Below are 26654 nucleotides of genomic sequence, written 5' to 3'. Positions count from 1 at the left end.
TTTATTTTTTATTTTATTTTATTTTTTCAGAGTAGAAATTAGAAGTTTATTAAAGGACAGCAGAAAAGACTTCTCCCGGAGGAAGAAGGGGACCCAAGAGGTGGAATCCTTAAGTATCATTTATATTATGTTGGATATTATAAGTAATAATTTGAAGTATATGGGAGGATGTGGTAGTTTATATTTTATATAAGGGACTTGGGTATCTGCAGATTTTGTTATTGGTGAGGGGTCCTGGAACCAATCTTGTAAGGATACTGAGGAAGACTGTATTTTGCCCTTGTCCTGTCTCCTCGTTTTAAATAAAGGATTTCAGGTAGATAATCTCATGGGCAGGTTCCTTTTAGATTCAAAACTATAAATTTCCATCATTTCAGTTTACAGTTTGTTTTAGCAACAAGTATTTTAAACACAAAATGATTTGCTTGATAGCAAATGCAAAATGTTCCAACCAACAAATAAATATACATTCATTCATGTATCCCACCTAAATGATTTTAGGTCTACTCTTCATAGCTTTGGGCTAGTGCCAGGAAGGATTGGTGTGAGGGGTGTGACCTACCCCTAAAGACTGTATCATGTAGATGCAGACAAAGCTTGAAATAATGGCAGACTGACAGAAGATGAAACCGCATGTTGATGCCCACCCAGTGTTGTGTTCCCTCTTTCTGCCCTCATTGCTCTCTGGCAGCAGATCAAGGCTGAAGTCAAACAAGAAGACAGCTTTAATTGTGTCTTCTTTTCTCAGAATATCTCTCCTGAGAGTAAAAATTGCCTCACTGATTTATTTCTTCCTCATTCTCCCCTCTTGAAGCCTGCTTCCCCCGACTCTATTTTCTTCTTTCTTTCCACACACACAAGTAGATAATGGTAAGTGTACCTGGACTTTGAAGAGACATTCATCAAAAATGGAATGAAAAAAAAAACTTGCAAATTATTTTTTATTATAAGGTAAGTCCTTATATAAGTCCCTATATTTATTAGAATATAGTGGCTAATACCACACATAAGTGTTAAAGAAAAAAAAAAAAAGGAAAAGAATTCTCCAATTCAACAAGCTATATTAGGATCTCCAAAAAAACAAAACAAACAAATCCTCATTTTCTGAGTTCACAATACCACTGCTGCCAATTTACAAAGCATCACTAAGTGTCAGATATCATTTGAATTCAGAAATAAAACTTATGTATTCCTCATGACCAGCCTCAGAGGCTGATTGTATTATCATCTTATCTCTAAAGATGAGGAAACTGAGGCACAGAGGGATTAAATAACTTGCCCACAGTCACCCAGCCAGTGTGTGGCAAAGCCAGGATCTATATTACACAGACTCTTGCTCTGGAGCCCATGCCCTTCACCCTTATGCTATGATCCCTGTATCTTATCATCTACTTTAAGAATTGCGGAATACAGGACTGTGTTCTTACCTGATCACACTGTCATGGACACTTATATTTTCTTGTGACATTTTCATGAGGAGATCTGGTAACTGAATGTCAACGAAGAAGGCAAGGTCACTGGGTTCCCAGCCCATATCCAACAGATGAAGCAGGGCTGTCTGAACACAGGATAAGGCAGGCAGCAGGGATCTAAGGAGGCCACAGAAGTGACAGTTACCAGAGCTGTCCATAACCAACATAGACACAGGGACAATGCAAGTCAGTATCTGATCTGTAATAGGAAAGCAGAAACATTCATATTCCATACAAACATCTTCCAAAGATTAAGCAAAAGAAGCCTGAAAGGTGTAAGGTAAGTTCTCCATTCTGGCAGAACTACTACAGGGCCTTCTTTACAGTAGAGGCTGAGCAGTAAAGGTCAGCAAATTGGGCCACCCCAAACTAGCTAAAGTTAAGCAATTTAGATTTACAGAAGAGACATATGACTTAAGGTTTATATCTAAACCACTTAGTAAGGAGGATACTGAAAAATAGTTTTATACTCAAGTTTTAAAACTACAAATAATACATCAAAAACTAAAAATAATAGGTTATAAAACTCCTAGATAAAACAAAACTCATACTTAATGTACATATCAAACAGAAAAAAGACTAGCAAAAAATATACTAATAAATTAACATTAATGAATAGTTCTAAATGATAAGATTAGAGGCTATTTTTATCTTATCCTTTCTTTTCAACTTATTTTCAACTTTGAAGAAAAAATACATTTTTTTCCTCTAGAAGTTAAAAAGTCATCCAGTACCTGTCATTTATGCTATTAAATCCTTTAATTGCTTTGACCAAAAACATAACAAGTTGATAGTAAGTGTCTCGAATTTCTTTGTGTAGATCAGCACCACAGCCTTCCAAGTGTCCAAAGTAACTAGAAAGAAAGGAAACCATGGACTTAATTGCCAAGACAGCTTTTATTTAATAATCCTTATTCCTTACATGAAAGAGCCCAGAAGCAGCAAGCTGAACAAAGTGGTGCTGAAACTTAAATGATAACAGGAGTAATAATTTTATTTATTTATTTATTAAAATATTTATTTATTTTGGTTTTTGGCGGACACAACATCTTTGTTTGTATGTGGTACTGAGGATCAAACCCGGGCCGCACGCATGCCAGGCGAGCGCGCTACTGCTTGAGCCACATCCCCAGCCCAGGAGTAATAATTTTAGAAAGTAATGGAGAAAACAGCAAGTGAGTCAAATTGACCAGGTCGAGAGCTACCTGACAGAAATTTGGAGATGATTAACTATTCATCTTTCTTTTATTTTATTAATTAAAAAACCATGCCTCCCCCCTACTCCTTGAGTGCCAGATACTTTGTTAAGTATTTTTCACAAATTATCTCATTCAGTCATCTCCAGATAATCATGCCCCACCCTTTTGCCTCCCTTGATGACTTTAGTATTAAGGTCACTGGCTTTTCTACCTTCATTCTTTTTATCTTAGTGACTTCAACATCCCCAGGAGTGATGCCACTACTCCTTTTTCTCTCAAACTCTCTGCCACCTTCATTGCCAAGGATCTTCTCTTCCATTCCCTTAGCCATCCCAAGTTGATGGTCATTTCCTTGACACTGTCATCAACTGATGGCTGACTTCAGAGCATGCAACTCTGCCTACAAGCTCTCATCCTGCTATCTTACTGTGGACTCTCACACAATCTCTTCTTCAATTCCAAATGAGCCCTGGCCCATGCCAACTCTCTGGCTTCCTTCTACTTCCATCTGCTTGCCGAGAAATTTTATACTTGTATCAAAACTGCTGTATGTAGCTAGGTCACATAAACAAGTGGACCAGTGTCACTTTAAATTCATGACTATAATTCTCAAATAAGCACTTAGAAATATTATAAGGCAGTCTCATAGACTGATTTTCTCAATTTTCATATCAGCTAGAACCTTCTTGCTTCTCCTTAAACAGCCTTCTCAACCCTCCATTTTTTGATGACTATCCTCACATTTTACTTTAAAAAAAACGTAAGTGATTAAAGGAAATCCCTCATCTTTGTACCACCCAATTTAGCAACCAACTTGCATCTGCACTGAACTGTCTGTCTATCCTGTTTCTTTCTGCTATCACAAAGCTACCTTGATTCTGTGCAAAGCCAAATTCAACTCCACAGCTGCTACTGCAGACTATCCCCACTTCCCCTACATTGGCTTCCCCTCCTGCTGATTCATTCCCATCAATATTCAAAAGCATTCCAACACCTCAGTGGCAAAGCTGGGGGTGTAGCTCATGGTAGAGCATGTGCTCAATCCCCAGCACCACAAAAAATCAAAACAAAACAAAATCCTTAGTTGTCCCACATCCCCCCTTCTCTGCTCCCTTCTAAGTTCAAAATTTTTGAACTAATTGTCTTTAGTCTGTTTTTGCCTCATATCACCCCCATTCTCTTTCAATCCAGTCCAACTGGGCTTTCAGCCCCCTGGGTCCACCAGGATTTTTGCCAAATACTGTGTGTTTTTATCTCATTTCTTGCATCAGCATTTGACACAGCTGACCATTCTTTCTTTTGTTTTTTTTTTTTAATGTCAATGTGACCTTTATTTTTTAAATTTATTTATTTATATGTAGTGCTGAGAATCAAACCCAGTGCCTCAACACATGCTAGGCAAGAGCTCTACCACTAAGCTACAACCCCAGCCCTACAGTTGACCATTCTTGTCTTTGGAGAGACATTCTTCTCTTGGCATCTATGGCACCACCATCCCTAAGTTTCTAATATATCTCAAGGGCCCTTTTGATAACATTAGCTGCCTCCTCTTCCTCTGTTTGATTTCTAAATAAAGATTCCTAAATAAAGGCTCAATCCTGGGTTCCTTATTGTCTATCTCTGCACTCTTTCTAGGTCTCATGGTTTTAAAAACCATCTATAGCGGATGACAATTGAATTCTATCCCTCATCCTGACTTTTTTCCAGGACTTCTGACTCTAATCTTGGTCTTCCCGATATCATCTGGATATCAAAGAAGTGGTTCAAACAACATGGTCAAAACAAAACTTTTTATTCTTGCCCTATCCATTTCTTTCATATTCTCTTCCTCTGTAAAATACATCACCATGCACCTGGTTGCTCCAGGAGAAATCCTAAGAGTTTCTTTTCCTGTGATTCCTACCTTTCATTCACCCTTTCTGTCTAACCTACAGATAAGTCTGACAATTCCACCTCCAAAATCTATCCTGAAGGTCGTCCTTTTCTCTATTTCTAGCACCACTCCATTGTTCAAACCATCACCATTCCTTGTCTGCTTAGGACACAATAGTGTCCTATAATAACTACTATATCCTAACTGCTTTTCTTATTTCCACTCTTTTCACACAGTGGCTAGAGGTATCTTTTATAAATCAAAGTATGCTTCTCCTGGGCCTCAAAATCTTCAATGGTTTTTTCCATCTACAACTCAGTATAAAATTCACACATCTTGGTGTGATCAGAGTCCTGCCTAACTTTCTGACCTTGCCTTATGCCATTTCCCCTTTCACTCAGCCATGCTGTTCTGTGGATTAATTCCTAGAACCTTTGTATTGTTCCTTCTACATCTTTCTCCTGACCTAATCTTTTGGCTTACATGTTGTCTCCTCAGTCTGCTTTAACCTGACTACCCAAAGTGCGTAACTCTGTATTAAATCACCACATAGCAATGTCACTATCTGATTCTTTATTTTTTTTTCAATCCTCCTGGTCCTGGGGATTGAACTCAGGGCCTCACACATGCTAAGCAAATGCTCTACCACTGAACTATATTTCCAGATCATTCAATTATTATTTTTTTAAAGAGAGAAAGAGAGAGAGAGAGAGAGAGAATTTTTAATATTTATTTTTTAATTATCGGTGGACACAACATCTTTGTTTGTACGTGGTGCTGAGGATCGAACCCGGGCCGCACGCATGCCAGGTGAGCGCGCTACCGCTTGAGCCACATCCCCAGCCCCTCAATTATTATTATTATTATTATTATTATTGGAACCAGGGATTGAACCCAGGGGCGCTTAACCACTGAGCTACACCTCCAGCCTTTTTTTTTATATATTTTTAAAAAAATTTTTAAAAAGATTTTTTAGATATGGATACAATATCTTTATTTATTTTTATGTAGTGCTGAGGATCGAACCCAGCACCTTGCATGTGCTAGGCGAGCCCTCTACCGCTGAGCCATAATCCCAGCCCCCTTTTTTAAAAAAAAAATTTTAATATTTATTTTTTAGTTGTAGTTGAACACAATACCTTTATTTTATTTATTTATTTTTATGTGGTGCTGAGGATTGAATCCAGGGCCTCGCACGTGCTAGGTGAGCATTCTACCGCTGAGCCACAACCCCAGTCCTCTTTTTTATATTTCATTTAGAAACATAGTTTTATTGAGTTGCTTAGGGCCTCGCTAAGTTGCTTAGACTGGCTGGAACTTGTGATCCTTCTGCCTCAGCCTCCCATGCTTCTGGTATTACAGGCGTGCACCACTGCACCTGGCTCTTTTATTTTATTTTGAGAAAGAGACTCTTGTGAAGTTGCTCAAGCTGGCATCAAACTTATAATCCTTCTGCTTTAGACTCTCGAGTAGGGGATTACAGGTGAGTGCCACTGTACCTGGCATTATATATATACATATATATTTAGTTATAATTGGACACAATACCTTAATTTTATTTATTGTTTTTATGTGGTTCTAAGGATCGAACCCAGTGCCTTGCACATGCTAGGTGAGCACTCTACTGCTGAACCACAACCCCAGCGCCCCCAGCATGATATTTATTTATTTATTTATTTTAAATGCTCTCTCTTGCTCTTTAGTAGAGAATAAGCTCCATTAGAACCTTGTCTGCCTTGCCCATTATTACATACAATGCTTAGAGGGATAGACACTCAAAAAATTATTTATCAAGCAAAGGCTAGAACCACCTTGAGAGATAGGTTAATATCATTACTGTAAATGAGCATTACATTTAGCTCAAAGCTGCCAGGGGATGAATGACAGTATGGATACACAAGGAATACAATTCTGACTCTCTAATAAAATAAAGACGGTAAGTCATCAGGAAGATTGAACATGTTCCTGGTACTTTCTAAAATGATATAACCCATTTTTCCTTAGAATGAGAAAATAAATTCAGCAAAAATATAACTTAAAACTCCTAAATAGAAATGACAGTTATTCATTAGAGAAGACAATTAGGACTTCTTTACAATGACCTCTGCTTGGTCTCCTTGCAGATTCAGCATTTGTACTTACTTGGTAAAATCTTTCTGACAGGTCAGGAGTTCCAACAGGAAAAGTATATATGGTGGATGGAAGCAGTGAGGCTGCCCAAGAGACTCTGTACAGTACTGAATTATCCTCAGGACTTCCAGGATGCTCTGGGCTTGGGCTTTCCTCAAGGAAAGAACCTTTACAACACTAGAGAAAGAATTCAAGTCAGGAATACCCAGAAAACTCCTGAATTGGGGTGGAAAGAAAATGTATCCTCCACCCAAGTTCTGAAGCCATATGAATGAAAAGGAGAGACTTATTGTGAGGATTAGAAATAACATGAACAGTATCAATATCTGTTTGCTATGTTAGGTCATCACTCAGCATAACAAATTAGTACACATTAACTACAAAAACCCAACAATTATTTTTCTTTTTAGTACCAAGGATTAAACTCTGGGGCACTCACCACTGAGTCATTACTCCAGCCCTATTTTGTACTTTATTTAGAGACAGGGTCTCACTGAGTTGCTTAGAGTGTCACCATTGCTGAGGCTGGCTTTTGAACTTGTGATCCTCCTGCCTCAGCCTTTCGAATAGCTGGAATTACAGGTGAGCGCCACCATGCTCAGCCCAACAACTTACTTTTTAAAATTAAATAATTCAAAAGGAACTATAATGTCTTTACTTCCCTGAAGAGAGACAAAGCTTTCATTCTTAGCATAAGAAATTCCTCACTAACTTCAAACCCATCACACTTTCAAAGAGGTAGGTCTATGGCAAGTAATTTTGTCAGAAAACATTAAATTCTAAATTTCCCCCAGGGTTAAAGTAAGACAAAATTTTAAGTGGCAGCTACCAAAGAAATGCTTCGTCTTTTTTTTTTTTTTAAGTCCTAATGATACATTGCTGAGCTATATTTTACAAATAGTATAATGTCCAAGTTTTAAGTGAAAAAAAATACTCATAAGGAAAAACATTAAAAATTTTTCTTGAATATTCAAAATAAGACTTGGTTTATCCTAAATATTATCTGTTCTTTTTAACATGAACTTTAAGCCTTTGACTATACTGGGTACCTGTTGTATTGAAAAGACAGAATACTAGGAAGGAATGATTGGCTCACCTCTCATTAGAGATTGACTGATCTTTAATGAAGTCCATGACATCCTTTAAAACTGGGTATTTCTCTTTCACTGTGGGCACCGGTCTGGCCTCCTCCATGGATCTGAAGGAGAGCAGCCGGAGTCGCCCTCGAGTGAAGGGGGGCCGCCGGGTAGGTGTGGAAGGTGATGAGGGCTCTTCAGCTGTAGAAGGTTCTGCAGTGGGAGGGCCACTGCTGGGTGGCAACTTTGGTGGGATCTCCAAGCCAGGACTCTTGTCTCCTACAGTTGGGGCTGCTGTTTCAGTGGGTGACGCTGAGGCTTGGAAATACTCTTCGACCACAGAGCTTGTCCTCTGGCGCCTGTCAAGTGGCTGGAGATGATCAGTTTCATCAGCAGTTACCACCTTGTCACTGCTTTCTTTTGAACTTTTAGCCATGGGCAAAAATTTTAGTAATAGAAGACTTTTCTGAATACACTCTTTTGCTAAATGAAACAAACAAAACAAGAATGGTAATGAACAAAAAATTAAAATTAAATATATTGACTACTTTCAGAGAGAAAATAATCTATTTAACTTTCTGATGTAGGGCAAGAAATACTTTCGTTAATACTGTGATATACACATGTACTGATGGAATAGAAACAAATTTTATCTCTCTATATAAAACCAAGATCTTTCCAGGACTATGCTGGAATAGTTTCATGGTGAACATTTCAAACATATAGAGAACAGTGTAAGAACCTCTCAATATACCTATTATCCAGCTTTAGTAATTATTAACTCATAGCCAATCTTGTTCCCCCCACCCGCACTGGCTCCCATTCCCTGAATTATTTCCATGTACATCCTAGGGATCAAACTTTTTCACCTGTAAAAACTTCAGCATATTTTTTTTGTGTGCATATACAGTACTAGGGGTGGAACTCAGGGCCCTGCATGCTAGGCAATGTTTCATTTTCATACAGGGTCTCACAAAGTTGCTGAGGCTGACAAGGCAAGTAATCAGAAAGATGTTCCACTTTAGAGCATGTCAATAAATAATTATTCCTCTCTGGCATTTTCTCCATTAGTGACAAGTATTAGGAAACAACATTTAGCAACTTTATTACTTTTCTTTGGTCTACGTGGCCTCAACTAGCGTAACCCAAAGGTAGGGTGCTGGTTCTCAAAGTTCTGAAAAGAAAAACTGAAGGTCAGATGACCACAGCTGGCGGTGGCACACTCACCCAGGCTCTCTGGATTTGCCTCAGTCGCTTCCAAATTGTGTTTTTCTTCTGCCTCGCTCCCCAGGCTCATCAGGGACTTCTGCTTCATCTCTAACTGGGGAGAGGATTTGAGCCACATAATTAAGCTGTCCAGACAGGGTGTCAAGGGCAGTTACACTGAAGTACTTTAAAGGCACACAGCATTGAAGAGCACAGAGGACTTTATAGCTGTTATTCAGCTGCTGAGGACACAGAGCTGAGCTGTTTTTGTATGTTCTGAAAGTCTTCCAGGCTTTGAAATTGTCTAAAGGTATATCTGCAAAACTACCTTCTTTTCAAGTATGTGTTATTTAGGAGGATTTTATATACATGACTTTATTAGTTAAAAAAAATCTAAAACATTAGTATACGAGATGCCTATAGTTAAAGCTTACTAGTACAGACAAAGAAGCTGAGGTCTAGAGAAAGGGTCAAGCTTGGACCAAAAAAATTTCATTTTTGAGATGGGCTCTCACTGTATTGCCCAGGCTAACCTCAAATCCTTGGACTCAACTGATCCTCCTGCCCCAGCCTCCTGAGTAGCTGGGATTACAAGTGTATGCCACCACATCTGACTTAGACAAAATTTGATCCATTCTATCTTGAATGAGAGGAAACCCCTAAGTGCTGCTGAGACTTCTAGGTAGAGAATGGTGATTTTAGTTATAGTCCAGGCAATGGTCACACCATGGGCCACAATGATGAAAGCTCAGGCAGAAGGCCATGTGTGATGTATGAGGTGTCAAGGTACCAAAGAGAAGGTTGATATGTTGTCCAACTATGGACAGTCTGTTCTAGGCTAACCCAGGAGCATAACCTACAATGTGCCTTGTCAATTGCCAAATCCTTTTTACATGAATTGTCCATGGTGGCTGACTTTCCTAAATACTTCTTTCTTTAAACTTTACTATTGCCTTGGTTTCTCTGTCAGCATACTCTTCTGAATCTCTTCCTACCATTCTGAAAACAATGCCTTTTAGTTTCTTATGACAGATTCTGTTCATGTTGGTTTCTATCTATTCAGGATATATTGGGCACTAACCAATGTTATAGTCACTGTGTATCTGTCCAAGGCTGTGTGTTCCTAAATAAATTCATATTTAAAAACAAAACAAAATAAAGAACTTACTACAAATTATTTAAAGTTTTCTTTATCTCTGCCTTGACATTTCTGTGCATCATCCATTTAGGTTCTTTAATGAACTGTCCAGGTAGATGTCTTAGATAACCTAGATGTTTTTACACTCAACAGGTTCTAAACTGAACTTACCTCCTCACTCTCAGATCTAAGACTAATGCTTGGTCAACACTTCTATCACCCACCAAATCACCACCAGAAACCTGGGACTACTCTAAATTTCTTCTTCCTATTTACCACTCACATCAATCACAAAGCCCTGTGGATTTTATCTCCTCAGTTGCAAAAGCCATCCTCATCTAATTACTGCAATTAAGTCTTCTGCTTTCAATTTCATTATCTATCCTCTACTCAAAGATTTTTTTTTCTCAATTACAACATAATATTTAAGATGCATGCAAATATGTAAGGAATAATAACACTAATATATATAGGTACTCATCTCCATGCCTAAGAAATAAAAACAATTTAGTGTTTATCTTTTTTATGAATTTATAAAAAGTTTTAACTACATACTTATAGGTGTAACACACAGATTTGGTTTGAATTAGGATCTTACAAGGATTTCCACACTTCTGCATTCTTTTGCAATTTGCTTTTTTGTTCATCAAGTCTGTGAGAGTTATCCATGGTGATACATGTGGCTCTTTTCATTCACTTTCATTGTAATATAATATTACACCATTATTTTATATTATAATGTAGTATTTTGTAATAATATAATATTCAGTATATCTTGTCACTTTTTCCTACTGATAGACAGCTGGTTCTTCCATGTTACTGCTGTCACACAATGCTACAGAACCATTTTTCTAAGATGCAGACCCGAGGCCTCTCCCCTGCCTAAAACTGTCAATGGATGCTGAGTATATAAAGCAATCCTTTTCCTTCTGGTCTAAGAAGATCTATGGAGTAGCCTCTAGGGTTACTAAAAGATGTAAAGAGGGCTCAACTAAACCCGGTTTACTCAATATTTTCAACAATCACCAAATTACAATTTCTTTTTTTTCCTCCACATTTTTTATTGGTGCATTATTGTTGTACGTAGTGCTGGGATTTGTTGTTAAATATTAGCATATGTATACAATATAACAATATCATTTGGCCAATATCCTGCCCCATAAATTATGATTACAAGGGTTCTAAATTATTATTTATATTCATATAGCCGAAGTTTAGTTTAAAAAAATTCCTCATATTATATTCTTGAGAAGAGGCCTACTTATTGCCATGATATCATGGTAGGAAAACCTAAAATATATCAAAATCTCATGGGAAGGAAAATCTTACCATCCATATTCGAATCCCATCCGCCAAAGAATACACCTGTGCAAACTCTTCACTCAGGGCTATCTTGCCCCGGCTGTTTACTAGGGAGAGGAGGAGAGACAAAGTGATTACATTCAGTTTACTCAATTCACTACTGTAGCTTTAAGCACAAAATATTTTCTGAACCTTTTAAAATACAGAAGAAGTCCTCCTGACACTCATGCATTAGGGGTGGTAAGACAGACTTGAGGGGAAAAAATCATTGATTAAGCCACAAATACTTGGATGGGTTCTCTGTGTTATTTCAAACTAACTTCGTTCAAACTAATAATTTTTGAAATAGAAATACTACTCAAAGTGAATAAAATATAAAAAAATATCTAAAGTAAAATCTTTAAAATATCAGGTCAGGGGAGTAACTCAGTGGTAGAGTGCTTGCTTATCATGTGCAAAGTACTGGGTTCAATCCCTAGCATCCTAAAACATTAAAAATTAAATTAAATTCTATGTGGTGCTGGGGATCAAACCCAGGGCATTGCACATGCTAGGCAAGTGCTCTACGCTGAGCCACAACCCCAGCCGTAAGCCTTATCTTTCTTTACATAGGATTTGCAATGCTTTTCCCTGAAAAAGTGTGAATGTGGAGAGAGTAGAGATCTTCTGTGTGGATCCTATTAGGATATAAGCTGCACATATGAACAACATGCAGAGATGGTGCCCTGAGGGAAGTGAGGAAGAGAAATGGTGACAGGAAGGCTGTCCACAGAGATCCCACCAGAGGCAGCCTGGCGGGATCATGCCACAGAGAAGCTGCAAGTCTAGAGAAAGAGTTAGTACCTTCATTTGCCTCCTTCTACAAGCATGTTATTAGCACAGTCAATAACTTAAATACTTGTGGCTTTAATTGGAATTTCTAGAATGTTGGAGCTAAGGAATTCTAAACCAATTTTACAGATGAGGAAACAGAGGTGCAGGAAGGTTGTCTAATTAATCTGAAGCAGTGCAGCTTCTGAGTTTCAGAACCAAAACCATTAAGGTTTCTTTCTATGAAATTTCTTGGAAGTTTTCCATGAGAATTCTGGAAAAAGACAAAGTATCTGCTAATTCAGAAACTCAAGGCTACTTGCCACACATAACTATCTGCTAACTATAAACTGGCCATGAATCTTTTGATTGACAAAGTAGAACAAGATGAAGTTTACAGTTGTAGATATGTGTTAACATTTTAGAATTTCTAAATTTTCCCTTAAGATAGGCTTCTTAAAACTTAGCAATTAGCCTTCAGATCAAACATATTCCCTGTAATATAAGTTACCATATTTTTGCAGCTTCTCATATAAGTCTGGAGTGCGATACACCAGAGCAGCAAAGGTGGCGTTCACAGCTTGATCAATAGTGGAACCAGCAACTATATCTGTCTTTGGGGCCTGTTTTCTACATGCCTGTATGAATCCTTTGAAAAGTTCTGAATATGGCCCACAGAAGTTCTGAGCAGGCTCTGACTGGGCAAAATCAAGGAGAAAATGGCGGCAGGGATCGTCAGGGATGCTCTTAACCTAGGAACGAGAAAAAAAAAAATCACATTTTAAATATTCATCAAAAAGTAAAATTTACTGAGCACCTACTAAGATAAAGCGGAAGTATAAACAAATGGTGCATACTCTCAGGAAGTTTAAATCTATTTTAGGGAGACCAGACAGATGTATATGGGTTAATAAAGGCAAATAAAAATAAAACTTAAATGCATTAAAACTAACACTACCATAAAGCAAAAGATTATCCAGTGCCAAATGCCTAAAGGGGACACCCAGTGCTGAGAACTCAAAGGAAGGAGTTCCTGGCAGGTTAAAGTAATTAAGAAAGCCTTCTGAAGGACTTGGGATTAGGGCTGAACCCTGAAGGATGGGAAGGCTTGGCCTTGAGGGATATAACCACTAGCAGAGGTTAAGAGTCAGTGGGGAGACTGACCTGGCCTGAAGTCTCAGCTGGGGAGTGGTGGGAACTAGAGTCAGATAGTTAAGGTGAAAGGAGACTGTAGAGAGCCTTGACTGTCACACTGAGGAGTTTAGACTTCACCCTGTGGGCAACGGGGAGCCATTAATGGTGCTTGGCAGTGGAATGACAAGATAATGCAGTGATTTAAAAAACAAACAAACAAAAAAAAAAAACTTGGCAGGTATCAATGTAATAATGCAGGTGTGATGAGGGCCTGGATAAAAATGGAGACAGAGGAAAGGACAGAGATGAACATCATAAGGAAGAATCTACAGGGCTTGCAACTGACTGATAGGAAAGGCAAGAGCAGGGCAGGGATGAAGGGGATGTGAGGGAGCAGTGGCTCTGGGCCTGGGCAAACAATGACTACAACAGAAGTGAGCAGTTAGTAAAGGAGACATTCTGGTTTTTTACTTCAGAGTTAATGGGAGTCAGGACATTAAAATGAAAACGCCTAACAGGAAGATGAAGATATGGAGAAGATACTGGAGTCTGGGAGAAGAAAGAGGGCTGGAAACTGATATTAAGGAATTATTCCTACAGATGGGACAGTTAAAGAGAGAAGAGAGAATAAAGTTTTGGTGGATGGTAGAAAAGGGGAGGAAGCCTGAATATAGCCTACCTTATAGAGAAGAAGGAATGAGAAAGGCCAACAGAGGAGGCACACAGAGAGTTGGATGTAGAGAAGACAGTGGACTATCATGGAATCAAAAAAAGAGAGGGTCTGAAGGAGTTTGATTTAACAGGGAAATAAAGGAGAGTAGAAATGGAGAAAGAGCCACTGACTTTGGCAATTGACCATGGAATAACTTGCAGGGGAAAGAAAGGGAGGGAAAGAAGAAGGAAGGAGAAATAATAGAATAGAAAAAGGGAAGGAGAGATGGAAAGTAGAAACAGGGCAAAGTTTTTAGTTTTTAAAATATTATGAACACTTAAATAAAGTGCTACAGTTGTATGGAGAACAAAAGGAATAGCAAAAACCATTTACTCTAAAGTGTGACTCAGTAGGCACTAGAAACAGACTCCACTTGTTTGATTGATAATGCCATCAAGAAAGATTTACTGAATACCTACTATATTTCACTGGAGTCATTCCTTATTTTTGAACACCCATTGCTGACTGGTCCCTGGGGTACACAGTGGGATAACAAATAACAAGGAACAGTTTCTGCCTCAAGGCACTAATAGTTTAATGGGGTGATAAGACATTAGTAAACAGTTTCCACCCAGATGTAAAGATGACAGAAGAGTAAATACCTCCTTCCTATCCTGGTGTGGGTGAGTGGGCCAGCTTGCTTCTAATTCCAACTCTGGACAAATCTGATGCCTGAAGACAGGTTTCCACAAAGGAGAGTTCAGGACTGAAGCCATTTTTGCCTGTGGTATTACCATGTTACTTCCTAACTCTGGAAAAAGAAGGTGACTTGTAAGAGTTCTATTTTTTCCTTAATACACTGAGATTCTTTGAACTAACAAAGAAAAGGGTTAAACAGAGAGAGAGAGAGAGAAAAAAAAAAAAAAACCTAAGAGGAAATTCACTCACATTTCCGAGAAACATATTATAGATTAACCTAAACCAGAAGTCCTGAAATGCTGCTGTTCTGTAGGATAACTTCAGTTACAAGGTGCCTTTGAAGTGATTAACCTGTTTACTAAACTGAAAGCCAAATGTAAACTACTTCTAGCACACAATAGGAGGTCATTTAAGAATATTAATTATGGGAAAACATTCACAATTTATAAACTTAATTTTATTAAAAAAAATAATTAAATACCCACCATAGATCTAAATAGACACAGAAATAAAGATTAGGTGGAATTTTAAAAATGTTGATAATAGTTATCTCTGGGTGTTAGGAGTAAGGGTGATTCTACTTTTCTTCAATTTTTCTCCAGTATGTAATTTTTCTATGAGCTTTTACTTTTATAATTAGAAAAACTCAAGAGATCATACAGAAATAAAATATACTAGAAAGGTTTATTATATAAGTTTTATTACTTATAAGAATTTAATAACAAGTTCTATAAATTGAATTTAATAACAAGTTGACCAAATCCATACTCACATATCTATATCTATACATAAATATTTACTCAAACAATATACAATTAATTTATTTTATTTTTCTGCCTTCTAGTTGGAGTATACCTAAATCTACCTCCAAAAATACATGATTATGATGTTGCTAAAAAATCCAGCTCCCTCTTTCTCTTGTTCTCTTTCAATAGGGGGAATCCACAAAACCCTTTGTGATGTGGGCCAAAGACTGAGCCAAAAAACTTCATGTCAGCCGGGAGTGGTGGTGCACACCTATAATCCCAGCAGCTCAGGAGGCTGTGGCAGGAGGATCACAAGTTCAGCAACTTAGCCAGGCCTAAACTACTTAGCAAAACCCTGTCTCTAAATAATACACCTATTATTTAGGGGATGTGGCTTAGTGGTTAAGCACCCCTGGGCTCAATGCCCGGTACCCAAAAAAAAAAAAAAAAAAAAAGAAAAGAAAAGAAAAAAGAAATTTCATGTCAAAGATGTCAAGTGGACAATTTATTCTGGCTTGGTTTAAAGGAAACTGAAGGGAATATTATCAATACCTTGCCCTGATCTTATGTGAAGATGCCACAAGGGAGAGTACATGTTTTGCTCTTAAACACAGTTGTAAGGAAAAGGAAGGGACAGGGCTGTGAACTTACGATACGTAGACTTGAGTGCCATGCACTGGGAGGCAAGGCGTCCCATCAGTCTGGAGACAAGGAGTTGTAAATCTAACCCCCAAGACACAGCAACATCAGGCAAGCCATAGGCAGTGACGGTGAATTTGTAGCCCCACTCATTGTTGCTGCTGTCAGAGTGAAAGAGGAACTGTAGCCGAGGACCATCCTTAAAGGTCACTTTCTAGAGACAGACAAATGTCATGTGGTCAAATAGATGTGAGGAGGGAGCATTTCAGTAGTAAACATGTTCTTTGTGACTAAAAAATTGGTCTCTATTTCCACAAGTGCACAACTACTGAAGGAGAAATGTACAAAGGTGTGACTGAAACACAAAATTTACTGCAACACTCATGAAAAAGCATAATTGTCAGAAAACTACTGCTTAGCTTTCTAAACTCAGATGCCCATCTGCCTACTACCTACTCAGCCAGTGATCACACCTGCTTAGTCCTTTGCTGCCAGCCAAGACCCCTGAGAGCAGAGAGAAGGTCAACAGCCTGGGGCAGCTCTTAATCTCCAACCCAGAGAGAGCAGATCCAACTGTGAACTGGACTCCTGGCTTTCACCATGGTCTGGGCCTTCATTCAGATCCACCAGTCCGTCCTTGACAAGAGTGACAGATCCTCATTTATTCTGGACAATGCTGAAAGAGTCTGGGGTTGGTAAACTTTTCCTATAAAGAATGCAGGTGGCCAATATTTTAGGTTTTTCAGGTCATACAATCTGTGTTGTGACCATTCAACCCTGCCAAAGCAGTACCAAAGTGGCTATAAGAGATAAATGGTATGGTTGTGTTTCAAATCTTTTTTAATTATAAAACAGGCAACAGATTGTAGTTTGTCAACTTTGATACAAATCTCACTTAATATAAATGCTTCCCTTCAAAGATCACACCTCTTGCTCTAAGGGTTGACAGAATTGCTGCAGAAGTGTTTCATTTATTTCTAAGAATATCACTCACCTTGGGCCATTTGTAAGTGCCGACTTTTGTGTCATAGCGTGTTTTCCCACCTCTAGCATCAGTAAATTCCAGGTAATCATATCTGTGAAAGCATAATCTTTATTACTTTTCTTCTCTTGTTTTTGACCCATTATTGCTGGGGAGAAAAGAACATGTAAGTCTTACCTTTTTTCAGTTTCACACCTTTCGTCAAATTCCACCTCAAAATAGGTTGCCCCTGGGCTAACAAAGACAGACACCTCATGGCAGTTATTTTCATAGTTGTGGGCAGACTCTTTGGTCCATGTATGCAGAACCACAGGCTGTTCTTGCTGCCAGGTCTCTACATCCAGCTAGGCAAACAAGTGAGTCAAGAAAAGACAGTATTCGGGCTGGGGTTGTAGCTCAGTGGTGGAGTGCTTGCCTAGCATGTGTGAAGCACTAGGTTCGATTCTCAGCACCACATAAAAATAAATAAAGGTCCATTGACAATTAAAAAAATATTTTTTAAAAAAGATAGTATTCATCACTCCACACCCAGCCATACGCAATAGGCTTTCTCTATCAGTGCTGTAGGCACATGAGCTTTGACAGCCCCACGCTGTCATGCAAGCTAAAAGACACCTGACCTTCCCATCTGAACAGAGATCAACAGATGTCTATCATTCAGCAAGGTAGACATGTGCTTTTAGTCTACTGTAGGAACTCTGGGATCAGTCTTTATCTTTTTTTGCATTTGCCCTGGATCAAACCCAAGGCCTCACATATGTAGCCAAGTGTTCAACCACTGAGCTACATTCCCAGCCCAAAACTATTTCTTTTTTGGTTCTGGTGATTAAACCCAGGCGGACTTAACCACTGAGCCAAATACTTAGCCAGTGTGGTCAAACAGATGTGAGGAGGAAGCATTTCAGTAGTAAATACGTTCTTTGTGACTCAAAAACTGGTCTCTATTTTTTATTTTGAGACAGAGTCTCTCTGATTGCTTAGTGCCTTGCTGGCTTTGAACTTGTGATCCTCCTGTCTCAGCCTCCTAAACTGCTGGGATTACAGGCATGCACCTGTAATCAAAACACACTTAGCCAGAACTATTTCTTACAAATCACTGACAATATGTATTTCCAGTGGGGTGGGGGAAGAACACTGAATTAAGAGTTTAAAGGCCTCATATTCCTACTTGGGACCTCGGCAAATCTAAGACCACTATCTCTCTTTGAATCTTTGCTTTTTAAAAAACCTATTAAATATATGCCCTTTCTACTGCTAAGGGTTTTTGTGATACTTAAATAAGACTGTGAAAAAACTTCGTGTACTATAAAATTAAGTGAGAGAGACAATTCTTTTAAATGTCAGACTTTCTAACATGCCTTTTTTTTGGGGAGGCAGCGGGTACCGGAGACTGAACCGGAGGGTGCTTAATCATTGAGCCACATCCCCTGCCTTTTTTATTTTTATTTTGAGACAGGGTCTTGCTATGTTGCTTAGGGTCTCCGTAAATCACCAAGGCATGCTTTAAACTTGTGCTCCTCCTGCTTCAGCCTTCTAAATTGCTAGGAAAACATAGTTCTAATTTGCCTTTCAACATACATTTTCTCTTCTAGACTTCAATGATTATTCACATATATGGATCTTACGTAACTTTTTGTGTTATAATTGCATAATTTACTCTTTGTATCTCCTTTCTAATGCTGACTATGACAAATAAACTTGGATCACCATTTATTCTCTTTGTTGAAAAAACCACCAATAAAATTGCCTTCTAGAGGCAACTTATTTGTGAAGATCTATAGTCAGTGGTATGTTCCATTCAATACGGTCACATCTCTTTTATCTTTTAAGAGGAAGCAACACAGGGTCAAACACCCACTCAAGTTACCTTATTTGGCCCTCCTTCAGGGTCACTGCAGAGCTTCTTCAATAGCTCTGTTAGGGTACTGAACTCTCTCAAGAGTGTGCAGTGTGAAATGTCTAAAGTGCAGAAGTCCAACAGGAAGATGACCTAAAGAAAGATGAACAAAGGCACCCAGTGTCCACCTCAGGCCCTGCCTGGGGTACTGATCACCAACCCCTACTCTGCTTGTTACATTTTCTTACCAGTTGACGAGCTGCCATCGAAAACACTGAATTACATAATTTTTCTACTATGGTTTTCCCACTATACTGTGACAAAAGGGATTCCAAAATCACTCTCATGCTTGCCAGAAACTGTGCCACATCTATCAAAACATAAAAAAAGCGGTTAATATTTTATATGGAGGGAATATCACTTGCTTAGTTGTTACCAAGAGCAAAGCCAGAGAGGACCACAGAAGCTGTGTGTGTGTAAGACTCAACAATAGAAGACCAGGGGACCACCAAGCACCATCCAAATGCTTTCCTCTGGAAGGGAAAGCAATGCAAATTTCAGTAAAAGGTTACTTTTAAAGAGATGTTTTCCGTCTTTGTTAGTTTTTGATGAAGTGGAGATATCACTTCTATAAGTGAAGTTACATTGTCAGTGGGCCCAGCTCTCAGCATCCTTTTTTCCTTTAGTATACAATGGGCCCATGCATTAGGGGCACCAATCTGAAGGAACAGGTTCCAATTATAGGACTCAGTACCCTAAGCATTTATGCCATAGCTGCTCAGGTCAGGTTTGATGAAACCAAACTTTTCCCACCCAATTTCTCAGAACTTGTTAGTTTCATATAATCTTCTGTGGGTTTACAGGACATGAATTTGAGTACTCTCAGGACTGGCAGAGGTCACAGCAGTATTCATACACCTTGGATGCTAAAAGCTCAAAACTCTTTTTTAGATGACTTGATTAAGCCAGGGATGACAGACTCTCCTGACAAGTGAGACGTCATCTAAGAGTGCTGTGTGACTGAAGAGAGAATGTCAGGTTATGGAATGACCCAATTCCTCAAAAAAAATACTAAGACATATACCACATTCAGATAGGAAATTTTGAGAAAAAGACATACTATAGAATTCTATTTTAAGAAGACAAAAGTTACCCTATTCAGTTTTTTGGTTTTATTTTGTGTTTTTTGTTTTTGTGGCACTGGGGATTGAATCTAGTAGAGTTCTACCACTGAGCAACATCCCCAGCCCCTTTTATTTCTAATCTTGAGACAGGGTATCACTAAGGTGCTGAGGGTCTTGCTAAATTTCTGAAGCTGGCTTCAAACTTGTAATTCTCCTGCCTTAGCTTCCCGAGTAGTTGGGATTATAGGTGTGCATCACTGCACCCAGCACAGATCTAAACTCTAATAAAGAACCAAGTGCACATCTCTGTGTGAGTTACAAAAGAGAAAGTTTTTGTGCAGAGTTAAATCCAGACACCTGCTATTGTGTATTTAATATCAACACTCACATTTTTCAATGAGGTCCACGGCCAGGCCTTTGGCTGCTGTGTCAGTTGCCTTTAGCTGCAGATAGCACCAGGAGAGCAGGCTGCCTTGGACAGACCAGAAGAGGGAGAGGAGCACAGAGCCAGCCTCCCCTTGGGTCCCACTGAGCATCAACAGCTCACACTACAAGGAAGCAGACAAATACAAAATGTCCCAAGCAGGCTACTCAAAGAATACAGCCAAGGGCCCTCTATGGGAGCAGCTATTACTAGCAAAAAAAAAAAAAAAAAAAAAAAAAAACAAAAAAAACTACCTGTATGGGGAATAGTCTCAGAAGAGTTTTCAACCCAGAAGTGAACCAAGAAAGATGGCATTATGAAAACTCCTCTCTTGCCCTGCAATTTTCAGAAACTTTACAGCAATGTTTTCTGCTCCATGGGATATTTCCTTCCACAGTTCAGGAACCCACCCCACTGCTTATTTCTTCCCTGTCTTACATCTTAAAATTTCTTTTCTCTTTGGCTCCTTCTCCTGAGCTTTCAGTTAAATCTTTCTCACCTTAAAATAAATCTTCATCTTTCCATGGCTCTCTAATCATCATCTTTGTTATTGGGAGTTTCTTTGAAGTATCACCTGACCTTTAGAGATAAACTCCTACACATAAGTATCATGAGGTATGCTTGTATTGGCACTGTCAGGGGCTCAAGCTGGAACTAACCCAACAATCCCTCCAAAGTAAAAATGGATTAAAAAAAAGTGTAACATGCACACCAGGGAAAGTGTATGACAACACATATATCAACATGAATGAATCTCAAAACATGCCACAAAAAGATTGTACACATATGATTCTGTTAAAGGACAAAATCAGGAAAAATAAACACATTGGGTATGGATAACTACAAAGAAAAAGAAAAATAAGGAATGATGAACACAAACTTCAGAATGGTGGCTGTAGCTGTTGAGGAAAGTGGAAGGTGAGCCATGAAAAGTCATGGGGATGGGGGACGGGATTTCAAAGATACTAGTAATGTTCTAATCCTTAAATGAGAGTTGCTTCTGTAAGCCATCTGTACACACACACACACACTCTTTCATGAGTGTATGTGCATGTGAGGGTCCTGGAGATTGAACCCAGGGGTGCTCTATCACTGAGCTTCACCCTAACTCATCTTTATTTCTTATTATGAGAAAGGGTCTTGTTAAGCTAAGGCTGGCCTTGAACTTGTGATCCTCCTACCTCAGCCTCCATGTAGCTGGGATTATAGGTGTGGGACACGGCACCTTGTCATATATACTCTTTATTTTATATATATATATATATATAATTTTTAGAAGTTGCCTCTATCTTCTGAGGCTTTGCTTTCCCCTTCCCTCCCACTCTACTGCTTCTGTGGATACCACTCCCCTCAGACACCATTTACCACCTGGCGAGCAAATCCTTCCCACTGAACCTCAGAGACTCTTTGACCTCTATCCCCCATGAAGCTCTGTCTCCTCCCCCAGCTTCTGTTTTTCCTGAATTTCTTCCTGAGACTCTACCCCTTCTCTGTAAGATTGCCTCAAGAAACACATGGATGACATGATACTATCTCTAATCATGACTTCAACTATCACTTGTTTTTTACTGATTACAATCTCCAGCACTGACTACTACCCTGAGTGCAACCAGTCTCAACATCTGAACACTGGCAGAACTATGAACTAAGCATGCTCGGAGTCCACCCATTATCACTCCTGCTCTTCGAACACCTGCTCCTCCCCACCTTGTCACAGGCTTCTGTGTATGCCAGTCCCTCCATCTACAGTGCCACTCTGTTCTTCTTTGCTTGCTTAAGCCTTATTCATGGTCTTGTGCAGAGCTTCAGCACCATCTTCTCCAAAATGCCTTTTCTCAGCTCTACCAGACATGGTGAGGTATGAATCCCCGACTCCCCCAAGGACCCCATACCCACCCTCTGACAGTCCTTGCCATGTGGTCAGAATTGTCTAATCACACATTTGTCTGATCTCAAGACTGGGCTCTGCCATCACTGTATCTGCTGTGCCTAGAACAGGGCCTCATACATAGCAGGTATTCAGTGATACCGTTAACAGACTTAGCAGAAAAATTTCATGCTAGGTATACTTTGGATCACCTTTACATTTTTCCTCTAAACTAATTCTACCTCTTTAACATAACCATAAATGCCTCCATGAATGATAATTCAAGGAATTCTGTTAATGGCTACAGTGATCTCTGGCCTATGAGGTCCAATAATATCTGTAACCTCTGTATCACAGATGAGTAGAGGAGAAAAAAAGGACAAGAATTTGATCTCCATATGGTAACAGTTAGAGGAAATTCTCTTGGACATATGCCACCTTGCTTCCCCACATATATCTTAAAGCAAGTGTGGCTTAGTGGAAAGAGGATAAGACTCAGAGTCCAATGGCCTAAGTTTCAGCAGCATCTATGAATACCAGGTGGGAACTCTGAGGTTTTTTGCCCAATGGAACTGATGATATGACTTTAGTGGAAGAACTGGTTAGGGTAAGAGCTCAGATAAAGTTTCAAGGGTTTGTGTAACAGGTATAATTTAGGTGAGCTTCCAAGAGAAAGAGAAGGTGTGAGAAATGGTAAAAATAAAGAGAGAGATGAGAATGGCAAATTGGAGCAGAGAACAAGTAAGGATGAGCAATAGGCTGGAATGAGAATTTGAGGGAAAACAAGAGGTAGGCAGAAGAGTATGGACAGAAAGCACTATGAAAATAAGAGAAAATTAATGTGACAGTGGAAAACAGAGAACCAATCAGGTATAAAGAATTAATGTTAGCTTAAAGAAAATAGGCACCATAGTGAAATCCCAACCCTGGATTTAAAGCAATAGTAGGCCTAAATAACAGTCAGCATCAGTGTGACTGTGGTAGATAACCTAGTCAGATTATAAGGTCTCTAAGGACACCATAAGTGAACTGGTGGTGGTGGGAGGGAGATAACTATTCACTGGCCTATTGCTCCAGCCCGTGGGGAATGAATAAAATCATGGCTCTAACAGCAACTTGAGAACAGTAAAGCACTATCAAAAATATAAAAGATTTAAAGACACTAAGTTCAGTTAACAAGAAACAGATAAGTTGCCTTGATGTCCATATCATTAAATATCTCAAGGGTATGGTGTGGATTGTCCTACCATAATACCTCTTCTCTCTGGTTCCTATAGTTAGCCCTATGAGGTAGTTCTTGGCTCCTAGGAAAGCACTTCTCTCTTTTCCAAATCTCTTGGGAGTGCTTGGTAAAAATGCACATTCTTAAACCTATCTTTAGACATTCCAAATCAGTAGCTTGGAGTAGGACCTGGAAATTCAATTTTTTTTTTTCACTATTCCTGGTGCTTCCCATCATTAAGAGCATGAACTACATTTTGAGAAGCAAGACCTTTCATATGAAAAAAAGTACAAAGTTTAAAAAATATCATTAACATGGGAAAAAGAGACTACATTTTCAGATTTGATTAGTCTTCAAATGTACTAAGTAATCAGTTTTTTTTTAAATGTCAAAACAGTTTTCCACAAAATTCACATCACAAATATATAACTACGTGGTGGGATGATGACTGACAGTACCAGGTACCAGGGCCCTTGATACAAATCCATTCCTCTTTTTTCACAGAAGTCTTTTTTTTTTTTTTTTAATAAACTCATCAATGAGTTTTGCCCTTCTTTTTTTTTTTTAAAGAGAGAAAATTTTAATATTTATTTATTTTTTTTTAGTTTTCGGCAGACACAACATCTTTGTTTGTATGTGGTGCTGAGGATCGAACCTGAGCCGCACGCATGCCAGGCGAGCGCGCTACCGCTTGAGCCACATCCCCAGCCCCTCACAGAAGGCTTAATAAGCACATCTGTGCTTTTACTCCTTGCTGACTACCGGGGGACAGGAAAGGAAAGGTCCCCTTACTTGTTCATAGGGGTTAGCTGGGAAACCTCTGTGTTCATGTGTAATCATCAAGTCATACTGTAGATAAGGGCTAAAGGACAGGCATAGCGACTACCATGTCATGTGTTCCTAAAAGCACAAGGCAAAGAAAAGAGAGAGGAAGCCATGTGATACCTCTCGAGAAGCAACAGAGAGGAGGGTGTTCATGACTGCCAGGACTTCACTGATGTTCATGTCAGCCAGGTCACTTTTCTCAGGTAAAAGCAGAAGGCCGCCTGGATCCTTATCACTGGAAGGACACAAATTAGTCACCATATCTGGTTTCAAGAAGGGGATTTTCATGTTTTCTATCTTAAAAAATCCCAGAAAGATTTCAGTATCAGTTCTATGGGACGGAAAGAGTCTGCATCAGGAAGATAAGCCATGATTCCAGCTAGGACTGTGCCACTATCTGTCCACATAACCTTCTGTAAGCACAGACTCAGAAATCCTCCAGGCCTTAGAAAAGATCCTAAGGAATATATCTAATGAGTAAATCACCTTGGCCACCAAAAAAAAATACTGACCTCATGAATGCTAACTGGACAATCCAGGCTAATGATTCCCTGTCTTCAAACGTTGTTCAGATAATGGCCCCAGGCTCTTCCATCATCCTTGCTATTTGATTCTGGAAACATTTTATATAGCTAGCCTTGTAAGTCAGGCATCTGTACCAGGCTCAGTCTGACTTGCAGGCAGATGTTTGAGCTATTAGCTTTCTTCCTCCATCAAGAGTTTATACCTGGGGGCTGGGGCTATAGCTCAGTGGATGAGTGCTTGCCTAGCACATGTGAAGCACTGGGTTCAATCCTCAATAATATAAATAAATAATAAAGGTACTGTGTCCATGTACAACTAAATTTTATATATCTATATAGATATATATATTTGTAGTGTTTTGATTAACAAAGAAGCTAATGGTCCTATGGGCTGCGTTTCTTTGGTAATCAAAACACTACAAATCTCCAAGCCTCCCCTCCTGGAACCTTTCTTCTGTGAACTACAATTCTGTGCTTTTACAGTTGGTTTTAATGTAATTGGGTTTGTACACTTGAGTACAGAACCCCAACTTCTTTGGCTTTTTTAGTTTTTATCTTTAAAACTAACTTAGAAAGTGAAAAACTCAAAGAAGCCTTCAGCAGGTTCAACTCTTACTCATTTTATAATGATTGGAACTTGGACTAAGCTCTTGACAAGGCTATAATTCAACCAGTATTTTAATCGTCCTTGTTCCTAGTAATAATTCATTCCAGAAATTGAGCTTTCTAGTAGAGCAGGAAAAGTACTACTCCAAATGACATGGAAGGAGGGGATAGCTAAAGAAAATGACTTTGCAGAGATCTGAAATATCTGACAATTGAAGTATGAACTTACCTAAAATATGTGCATAGTGAACGGAAAGTGAGCTGCAGGGACTGCTTGTGCTCTTGCTCAGTGACATTCTTCTACAAAACCAGAAAGTGTACATTAAAAAAAAAAAATCTATTCCATGACATTCCAAAGACCTATAGAAACATGAAATACCACCACCCACTGGTCCACAGTATGAGGAGAGCAGGGCCTGGACCATATTACAATAACCACCTAAAACCTGATCCAGTGCTAAGAAGCAGCAGAACCAACCATTCACACAGAAGATGGCAGGTGACTTTGGTTCCCTGCCAAAGGTAATATCTGTAAGCCTTCCTGTAGAAAAGCCTGATACAAATGTTCAGACAATGGACTTCCAGAGGATATATACTCTATCATTGGGCATGCCATCCCCAGAGCAAAAGGCAAAGACAATGCAATTCTCATGAGCTTTCTGTATTTAATCAGGATCAAAGCTTTTCCTTTGTCTTGTAGGTTTACAGTCTATGCTATCAGTAATAGGAAATAGATAGACCTTCTGGTGGGACTACCAGGCTACTTTGGGGGAACTTTATTTTTTCTTAAATAAATTTACTGAACACTTTCTTCAATATAAGGCACTGACAAGGGTTTTCCAGAGAATTTAAGCCCAGGGCCCTGCCTGGCACAGCATAGTGGGGAGCTAAGATGAGGTCACAATAAACCTAATTACCTAAAGAAAGAACTATTTAGAATGGTGAAAAGTCAGCAGTGCTATTTAATTCATCAGCATGAGAAGGTAAAAAAACAATCCTTATTGCTGCTGTCTGAAGGAATGGGCAAGGCAAAAGAGACAAGACTGCACTGCTAACAGACACCAATGTCATTCAAGAGATCATATGTTCTCTTTCTACTTATCATGTGAGACATGTGTGAGCAAAAAAAAAAAATCATTTGCTCAGCTACCTGGTGAATGCTTCTAG

General features: G+C 39.0%; 1 protein-coding gene across 4 annotated transcripts in view; it reads right to left on the bottom strand.

The window, feature by feature from the left end:
- ZZEF1 (zinc finger ZZ-type and EF-hand domain containing 1) overlaps positions 1 to 26654 on the bottom strand; it is a 152737-nt gene that overhangs the window by 80017 nt on the left and 46066 nt on the right. For 3 of the 4 annotated variants that reach the window (XM_081270831.1, XM_081270830.1, XM_081270832.1), the window contains exons 17-32: positions 25717 to 25787; positions 24478 to 24592; positions 20408 to 20567; positions 19144 to 19265; positions 18926 to 19048; positions 17236 to 17402; positions 17071 to 17152; positions 16089 to 16290; positions 14655 to 14803; positions 12718 to 12958; positions 11424 to 11503; positions 8978 to 9071; positions 7771 to 8233; positions 6687 to 6851; positions 2207 to 2326; positions 1428 to 1589 (exon numbers count right to left, since the gene is read on the bottom strand). In XM_081270831.1, coding sequence (XP_081126957.1) covers positions 1428 to 1589; positions 2207 to 2326; positions 6687 to 6851; positions 7771 to 8233; positions 8978 to 9071; positions 11424 to 11503; positions 12718 to 12958; positions 14655 to 14803; positions 16089 to 16290; positions 17071 to 17152; positions 17236 to 17402; positions 18926 to 19048; positions 19144 to 19265; positions 20408 to 20567; positions 24478 to 24592; positions 25717 to 25787 — 2516 coding nt within the window. The remainder of the gene's footprint in view (positions 1 to 1427; positions 1590 to 2206; positions 2327 to 6686; positions 6852 to 7770; positions 8234 to 8977; positions 9072 to 11423; positions 11504 to 12717; positions 12959 to 14654; positions 14804 to 16088; positions 16291 to 17070; positions 17153 to 17235; positions 17403 to 18925; positions 19049 to 19143; positions 19266 to 20407; positions 20568 to 24477; positions 24593 to 25716; positions 25788 to 26654) is intronic. The other variant, XM_081270833.1, reaches the window with a different exon arrangement.

Source organism: Spermophilus citellus, assembly GCF_964194105.1.
Source record: "Spermophilus citellus genome assembly, chromosome: 17".
Lineage (NCBI taxonomy): Eukaryota > Metazoa > Chordata > Mammalia > Rodentia > Sciuridae > Spermophilus > Spermophilus citellus.
The sequence above is the reverse complement of the archived record's forward strand: the minus strand, read 5'-3'. Positions and strand labels throughout refer to the sequence as shown.